The sequence below is a fragment of the Primulina huaijiensis genome, chromosome 16 (assembly GCF_012295235.1).
Source record: "Primulina huaijiensis isolate GDHJ02 chromosome 16, ASM1229523v2, whole genome shotgun sequence".
Lineage (NCBI taxonomy): Eukaryota > Viridiplantae > Streptophyta > Magnoliopsida > Lamiales > Gesneriaceae > Primulina > Primulina huaijiensis.
In genome coordinates, this window is record NC_133321.1 from 16,873,928 (window position 1) to 16,882,869 (window position 8,942).

General features: G+C 35.6%; 1 protein-coding gene and 1 long non-coding RNA gene across 2 annotated transcripts; both read right to left on the minus strand.

Annotated features, from left to right (window-relative positions):
• Positions 1 to 434: 434 nt before the first annotated feature.
• LOC140961435 (mitogen-activated protein kinase kinase kinase 1-like) lies at positions 435 to 5,804 on the minus strand. Its single transcript, XM_073419945.1, has 8 exons — positions 4,529 to 5,804; positions 3,875 to 3,959; positions 3,690 to 3,752; positions 3,056 to 3,213; positions 2,643 to 2,715; positions 2,459 to 2,518; positions 1,874 to 1,978; positions 435 to 1,301 (listed from the first exon to the last, which is right to left on the minus strand). Exons 1-8 carry the CDS (start codon positions 5,590 to 5,592, stop codon positions 1,089 to 1,091), a joined length of 1,821 nt encoding a protein of 606 aa, XP_073276046.1. The 5' UTR covers positions 5,593 to 5,804; the 3' UTR covers positions 435 to 1,088.
• A 2,197-nt stretch (positions 5,805 to 8,001) lies between these two features.
• Positions 8,002 to 8,942, minus strand: LOC140962089 (uncharacterized). Its single transcript, XR_012172453.1, has 3 exons — positions 8,906 to 8,942; positions 8,420 to 8,572; positions 8,002 to 8,181 (listed from the first exon to the last, which is right to left on the minus strand). It is a non-coding gene; the product is annotated as an uncharacterized lncRNA (long non-coding RNA).

An 8,942-nucleotide genomic window follows, 5' to 3' on the forward strand; every position in this document is an offset into this window, starting at 1 on the left:
AACATTACCACGGATAATATCTCATCTGAGTCTTTGGGGTGTTACTGAATTCCCTTGTTTCGTGAAATTAATTTTAATCGAGTTGTCATAGCCTCAAAATGCAACTTAGAAATTGTGATAAGCTTAATTCTACATAGGGTGTCTAGCATTAGCTCCACTATGTCAAATCATTGCATCAGCTCAGAAAAGCCTATCCTTGGCCGCTAGCTTTAGACCATCATTTTTAAGTTAATAGACAATTTGTCCTTACCAGCTGGAGCAGCAAATACAGTTCCGAAGGTTTCTAGTAAATAAAAAATATTATACAATGAGGCCCTTCTCTATAGAGATTTATGATGTTATAAATAATGACTACGAATGAGATTATCAAGAAGAACATGCCATCATAATCAAATTGACAAAAACATCAAATCAAATTACAAAACGATTCGCAATTAAAGTTCATTAATAGTGATTAAGGAAACATCTTACTAGATAATCTTACACTCAACAGTTTCCAAGTATGTACAAAAACATTCAGGGTTCCATCTGTACAACCCCAATTCACAAAGAATTGCTGACTTACCAAACTTCGTACGAGGAAAAAAAAGCGCTGTACAAACAGTGGGGAAAAAAAATGACTCTCTCAAAAATTGCATAGGGCCATTATCGAAACAAAATGATACCCAATGGTGATGCGGCCAAAAATATGGTCAGATACGAAAATCGATGTTTGGAACTAAAAAGAGGGAAAAAAGAACTGGGATACAATGACCAACATGCAGAATCCGACATGAGTAGAGTGCAAGATGCACATGCTCGCTGGCTTTGTATGGAAAGAAAAACTCCGTCTATGTTTAATTTGGTTTCTCTGTTACTCCTTGGTTCTTTCTTTTGGACTTTCGGTTATGTAAGGAAAGGGGGTAGAAGGTTGTATTAGTCAAAAGTAAGGATAGACTATAACACGTGTACGCTGACCGAATTATACGGAAAACAAGACGAATAATTGAAGTGGCTAGATGTGTGTCGAGGCATTGATGATTATGTAAGACATGGAGTTGGGCCAAAAACAATAGCTGGTTTGCTTACGTTAAAAGCCTAAAATGGCTTTATATTTGACTACTGAAAGTGTGAGGAGACGCTGAGCCTGAATATGGTGAAAGCGGTCGTTTCACAAAAGGGTGGTCCAAGAGTTGACCGGCTGTTGGCCGTGAACTTGGGTCTACTTGCAGACATTTAAGTATAAAATCCCGAGCATCTATGGAGAGGGAGTCAGGAATAGGTGGTCTCTCACCCTTTCCTATTCGAAATAATGCCGACATCTGTTGAATCAAAAAGCACAATGTTAACACTACAGAAATTCATGTGGAAAAGCAGTGGGCCAAGATCCATCTTGCAACCTGATGTTAATTAGTAACTAAAAAGAAACACGACCCACTTGAAAAAACAGAAAGATTTAGCGTAGACTTGATCATATGCCTAATAATAATAATAATAATAATCTATCAAATGACTCACCATGCATGAATAATTATGGCAAGAATAGGAAAATGCAAGCCGTTCATATGATAAATATCCCAGAATAGGCAGTGCCAATAACAAATGTGATTTTACGGCCGATGACAAGAAATAAGAGTTGATGAAGAGTTTAAACATCATCTCCTCTCAAAACAAAAGCCTGATGTGCTTCATGGTTTAGAGTGCTCGCAAAGAATCATCAATTATAATTGTATTAAACTTCAATTTATAGTGCATTAATGGCCCACATAAAATACAAATGGTCACACAATTTGATTAGCATGCTGGACATTATTCTTCATGAAAAAGATCCATAACTTCCACTAATTTACCATGTCTGGAAACTGTGTGGGTGGATGTCGAGTGCTTTACTTACCCATTCCAAGTGAGAGTATGGAATGCGCCCAGTTAGCATCTCCAAGACAGTACATCCAAGACTCCATATATCAGCAGATAGGCCATAACCTAGGCTCCTAACAACCTGTAGCAGCACATAAGGCAATTCAGTAAAATGTGGCAACACAAAACCGGCATAAGAAAAAAAAAACCAACAAGGTAACACCAACCTCGAAACGAAGAAAAAAATATTAATTGCTAAACCACTCTATAACTCCTCTATATATCAGTTCTCTTTTCAGATTTCAGAACCTCTAATAAAGATTAACCCCAAAACTCGCCCGACTATATCCCATGAGCTCAACTCAGATTGAGTTAAATCTCCCGTGCTCAATACCTCTAAATGCAATCAGTATCACTCTTTCTATAACATTGATACTAACATCATTCCTCTCAACAATGTACCAGTGAGCTAACTTTCTTCATGCCAGAATATTCAGGGGAATTGAAGGCCAGTTTTCAAAGTATTTATAAGAAAAAATTTCACCATCTCGCAATTTAGATTGACAAATTAATTGAAACCAGGCATGTTTCTTTTAAGTAAAAAGGTCATCAAGGGGCAAACCTCAGGAGCCATCCAGAAAGCAGTTCCTTTGCAAGATTTCAAGTCATTCAACTTGGTGGCCTGTAAAATGAATAAAAATATTTGACATACGAGAAAAGCGATTTTAAATACCAAGAAGGAATTTAAGTTGAAAAAGCAGACCACAAGAAAATAATAGGTAAACAAAAGGAAATAGTTGGTCGACCTTCGCAAGCCCAAAATCTGCAAGTTTAACCAGACCATTTGTGTCCACCAATATATTTGAACATTTAATATCTCTGCAATATGTCACAAAGTTTGAAACATTCTGACTATTGATAAAAGTGCAAATTAAAGAAGGAAAAATACCGAAACTTCACCTATTAAAATACAACTCACTCAAGGACTCTAAAAAAATTGGTATAATAAATAAGATTTTTCAAATAAAAGATCCTGTCATGTGAAGCATTTTTTTACTTCACCATCTACCAAGAATACCGAAGGATGAACTACAAAATAAATGAATCGATGCAACAAAAGATCAGATCCATCGAAATGTAAAATATGATTTTTTTTCTTTTCATAAAAAAAACTAAAGTTCCGACACTAGAAAACATAAGAGTAATCATGTTTGATTACCTATGTACCACATTTCTGTCATGCAGGTAATTCAAACCATGTAAAATTTGCCTGGTGTAAGTGGAGACCTGGGTATCCCAGAGCTTGTACTTCTGGTAGAGGCTTAAAAGAGAACCTTGGTTAACAAGCTCGAGAAAAATATAGAGGTTCGATTCATCCTACAGAGACAAAGGATACTTTTCAGCATTTGCAAGAAGAATTCGGTAAAAATTCACATATAAATTTGATCATTTTTTTAATAAACTAACATATAATAAATGAGATTCTTCAAAGATCTGTTTTAAAAAAGATCCGTGGAATTTTTTCCACACTCTTCAAAGATCTGTTTTAAAAAAGATCCGTGGAATTTTTTCCACATTGTGATCCTCATGCTTATATTGGCTAACAATGTAATGAAAACACTGTCATCCTCATGCTTTACCCTCTCATCCCAATTTGTGAATCCGAACCGGCTCGCAATGAATTTTGGCTCATGCTTTACCCTCTCATCCCAATTTGTGAATCCGAACCGGCTCACAATGAATTTTGGCTAACAGTTTAATGAAATATATGAGAAGATTTATAGAAAACCTAATTACGAAGAGGAAAAATAAACATATCAATAAAGAGAAACCAAAAAGTAAGAAAGCATTACCCGCTTTGTACCATAGTACCGAACTATATTCTCATGTTCAAACTGACTTAGAAGAGCAATTTCCTAAAAAGACCATGACAAAAAAATATATTAAAGATGAGTAAAGAAACAAATACAAATTCAGACAAACTAGTCATTACAACAAATTACAAACTAATGATGAAGTTCAGAAAAAGCATTGCAACCTGTTCAAGTTGGATAATTCGTTGCTTGCCTTCATCTCCTTGATCAAGCAAAGATACTTCCTTCACAGCAAAAAAGAATCCATCACTGCAGCAAAGCAAGCAATAATGAATAACAAAATAATAGAAAACTTATTGAATAAGTTTGTTATCCTCTCGTACACTCCAATTTGCAAAATTGTACTATAATATGAACACATTATAGTTATCAAAATCCCAAATTGTTTGTGCCTAGGCTAAAGGAGCAGAGAGAGCCTGTATTTTTGCATAGAGATGAGTAGAGATGCATCCCTTGAGCAAGGGACCAATCTTGGACCTGAAACACATGTCTTCATGCGCATTAAAAGCTAAAAGCCTGTTTTAAGCATATGGCATATAAAATTTTTTTATTTAATTGAAATTTAATGTAATAGCCATTCCTATTTGCTAATTTATTGATGAATATTTGTTTTACTTCTGTTGATCGCTCTGTAAAGTACATATTAGATATCGTATAGAAATATTTTAAATTGAAAAACATTATGCCCCACTGCACTTCATTTTGACAGGGTACATGACTCGATTTACACCTTTAGATTAAGCCAGGTCTGGTGCCTGTGATAATTAAGATACCAGATTAATTAATATTAATATCAAATGAAGTGGCAAACTACTTACTCAGCTATTCCCTCATAAACAGATCCAAAGGAGCCACTACCCAAGAGCTCACCCTTCTGCCACCCCATAATAGTTCGTCTTAATGCCCCATCAGGTGAAATACTTGATGTCGGTTCGGTTGTGGTACTTGAAGTATCATCATCATTTGAAAATGTGGTGAACGAACATGATTCAGAGAGCACACAGTTGTCTTCCACTACCATCACCCTTCTCATCCTAACTTCCTCGTCTCTCTTTGGACCATCTTCTTCTTCCCCATATTCTTCCGGAGAAAACCCAGTCTCAACCCTTGAAACAATTGCATCAGTATCCATCGTGAACACTCTCGACACAGATGATGGTGGCGCTAAAACCGGGGGTCGCACACCCTTGATACCGTTTCCACGGAATCTATCAAACCTACCCCTTGAATTATCACACGAAATCAAATCACTTGCACTTGTATTAGCCCCCAACATCGCACAGTCATCGTTATCAAAAACATGAACCCTGCTTCCATCCACATCACAAAAATCTCGACTTTCCTCAAATTTCTTGCTCATTACACCATTATCCCTTCCCGAAAATCCAAAACAAACTTGGCTACCCCCACCTTGTTGATCACTCACATCAACAACACCAGTACCACTAACACCGCCGTAAAGTTCGGCGTAATTGTCATAATTGACCTCAAATATCTGACTAAATACAACAGGAGCATAGGCAGTTCTCATCTTCATCGCCTTGTACTCTTCGGAAGGTATAGCGAAGTCATCTATACCAGAGAATCCTAAGGTTTTGCAAAGAACATCTATGTCACCATAATTTCCATCAACTCTAAGGCTTTTCTCATCGCCTAATAAATCACGCGTGCGTGTGCGAATAGATTCCTCCACCGAGTACGACGAGGATGATGATGAAGAACTAGGAGAGAACTCGTAGTTGAAGTTTTTCGAGGCGTTGCACCGAGCCAACCTCCGCCTCGGCTCGGCGTCTTGGCAGCTGGGACTGGAGCTGGAGCTGGAGCTCTTACCAGTTTTCAGGCGGTCAGAGTTATGAGCGAAGATTTTGGGGAACCGATGCATTGTAAGGGTAAAAAAACAATATTCATGAATCAATAACGAGGAATGCTGCTAAAGCGCAATCAAACCAACTGAACTTTCCCAGCGTTCTTGTTTGCCGGTTTTTAGGGTTGCGGAACTGAAATTTGGGTCAGAATTGCACTGACGTTGGAGCAGGAAGCAGAGAGGAAGTGGAGGACTAAAACGGCGTCGCAAGGACGACTTCTCGGGAATAGACATACATAAGTGAAAGTGGAAAATCAAGAAGTTGCGAAATTCGCTAAATACGAACGCATTCATATATAAAAAAAGGCACATGCGTGACGTATATTATTATTTTTTTTAATTTGATTATATAATATTAAATAATTAACACAAAATTAGTTTTAATTTAAAAAAATTGTTCAATTTAAAGAAAAAATATGAAATGACGATAGATTTTTAGCAAGATAAGAAACACAATTATTGAATTAAATATTTTAATATCTTCTAAAGTTACTCTAAAGATCTCATATTAATGATATAGTATAAATAATATAAATATATATATTACAGAAATATGCTTATTTTTAAATTTTCCTTTTATTTTATATAATAATTATATTTTACTATATCCCGATCTAAATTTTTTTTACAAAACTGCTTATGTTCCACACAAACTAATTATAAAAATTGATAAAAAAAACTAAAAGAAATGCGATATAAGCACACAACTTAGCCAATAAATCTCATCACTTCTTTCAGAAAACAAAACAACCTTATTTTTTTTATCTAAATATTTAATTAACTTAAATCATAGACTAATAAATCAGAAATTATTTATAGAAATCGAGAGATGTGTCCACTCTATTTGATCACATAGAATCGATCCAGACGCTAGGAGTTTACAATAAAAACAAACTCGTATTTCTACTGGATAATGGAAAAAAAAAAGTTCTTTAACCAAAAAAAGGTTTTTTTCAAAAATAATTTAAATTTAAAAAAAATTTCAAAAATAACGTAAAAAAAAAAACATTTTCAAAACTACTGTAATCGGCGCTTACGGAGCGCGGACGCTGCTCACGTGGAGCAGCGTCCGCGCTTAGTAAGCATGGACGCTGGTCCACGTAAGCGACGGAATATATATAAAAACCGTCGCTAATTAGCGATAGATTTTTAAACCGTCGCTTCACTTAAATCGACAACGGTTTATAAACCGTCGCTAATTTTAGTGACGGTTTAAAACCGTCGCTGTAATGGAATCAGCGATCGTCGCAAATCTTGAACTTAGAATTTCCACGCTGCGAAAAGCCATTTTTGTTTTAGTGAAGATAGAGAAAAAAACAGATAATAAGTTCATCAAAAAATAAGTTTTTTCAGGAACTTCTACTATTCAACCTAGTTTTTTCAATGATTCAGGGATGACTGACTTTGGTTTGTTTGGTTAGCAGGATTTTAAGACTCCGTCTTGATCGAACATACACAGTTTTACAAATTTGCTTAATGTTGGTCCGCAGAATCTTGTACATGACATTCGACCACAGAATGATGTTGAGGAAAATGAACAACATTCAATTGCGATATCCCAGTCTTGATTAATTTCTTGTTTGTTTTTTTCTCTGTCTTCACTACAACAAAAATGGCTTTTCGCAGCGTATATTGTACGCTGCAAAGTTGCAAGCCGTTGAAAGTTCAAGATTATCCGCGGCGTACATGTGCACGCTGTTGATACAATTATGCGTAGCGTGAGAATAGGTAGGTATTTCAAATTAGCGACGGTTTTTGAACCGTCGCAGATTCCATTTCATCGACGGTTTTAAACCGTCGCTAAAATTAGCGACGGTATGCAAATTTAGCGACGGTTTTTAAAATCGTCGCTAATTAGCGACGGTTTTTATATATAATCTGTCGCTAAAATATTCCGTCGCTTACGTGGACCAGCGTCCGTGGTTACGAAGCGCGGACTCTGCTTTTTGGAGGTTTTTTTCAAAAATAATTTAATTTTAAAAAAAATTTCAAAAATAATGTAAAAAAAAACATTTTCAAAACTACTGCAATCCGCGCTTACGGNGAAAAAAACCTCCAAAAAAATATCCTTTCTTAGTTTTGTTCAAAGAGTTGAATGAAAATGTATACTATATATTATTATAAATAAATAGAAAAAAGGGAAATTAAGTCAGTTAAATATCACATGTTCAGATTTTTTCCATAATTATATTCTTAAAAAATTAATTTAAGAATACCAACAAAAAGGCCAGACGCAAACCGTCGATTGTATTCTTAAAAAATTAATTTAAGAATAATTTGATGACGATTATAAAACATGAAAGCATTGTGGGGTACGGCGTGTTTGGATAGTATTATTGCAACAGCATGAAAAATAAAACTTATGGACTGAATCGGGGAAATTGGATTACCATTTTTTTTTTAAGAAAACAAAAGAACAGTGCCATATTCACTTCAAAATCATTTCTTGACATAAAACAAAGCATAGGCAACCACGCTTCTGTCTCAACATAATGACATATAAACAAAGATACATGCTTGTACAAGACGACTCACGTATAAACCCAATATTCAAAAGCTATGGGCACATCAGATTATTCGGAATGAGAGATCCAATAAATCAGCCCGCTGCATGGGAAAGCAACAAGTAAAAAAAAAATCACGAAAGTTGCATAGATACATTGATCAAGATTCTAAAATTGATGGACCTTTCTTTCAAACTATAAATTTGTCATTTTGCTGAAGAGTTGCTTGTTCTTATGCCAGGGCAATAGAAAAGTTAAATGTAAATACACAGATCTTTAAATGTCATAACTATATGTTAAAGTAGGAAGAACAAAAAACCAGAAAACAACACATCCCTTACCTGATCAGCACACACACACATTGAAGAACACCTGCAACGCCTGTCCATGCTGAAGGACCGGTTGTCACCATCGCATCTTGTATCAATATGCCAACTGATGCAGCCAAAGAGACAAAAGATACAACATACGCAATGAAAAGCCAAACTTTCAACCTGAAAAATTAAGGGAGCGGCAAAATAGATCAAGTAAAAAGTTGTGTCATTTAGAAGCAGTTTGCAGCCAATTTTATAGCAGAAAGAATGCAGTCGATCAGATAAGGATTTTGATGTTATTTGCTAAGATTTGCACTATTATATTTAAGCTAATGCATAAGCTCACATGGATGACAAGAAACCTTAGTTAGATCACACCATATAATAGGAGAAAAATGAAAAGACAGAGAGATGGTAGAGAAGATTCAAGTCATTCTGATGTAACGCCAAATTACACAGTTGATGACACAATGTCATCACGTCATGTCGGAACTTTAAAAGCATGGAAGATACCTCCACTCTCCTTCATCGTAGGGCGAGTAATCAATAT

What these genes read in the sequence shown, in the direction of transcription:
- LOC140961435 (XM_073419945.1), bottom strand. Translation starts at nt 5,592, where the DNA reads ATGCATCGGTTCCCCAAAATCTTCGCTCATAACTCTGACCGCCTGAAA. An exon ending in GAATTATCCAACTTGAACAG is followed by an intron (nt 3,753 to 3,874) that starts GTTGCAATGCTT and finishes TGGTCTTTTTAG; the next exon opens with GAAATTGCTCTTCTAAGTCA. An exon ending in CATACTCTCACTTGGAATGG is followed by an intron (nt 1,302 to 1,873) that starts GTAAGTAAAGCA and finishes TTGATTCAACAG; the next exon opens with ATGTCGGCATTATTTCGAAT.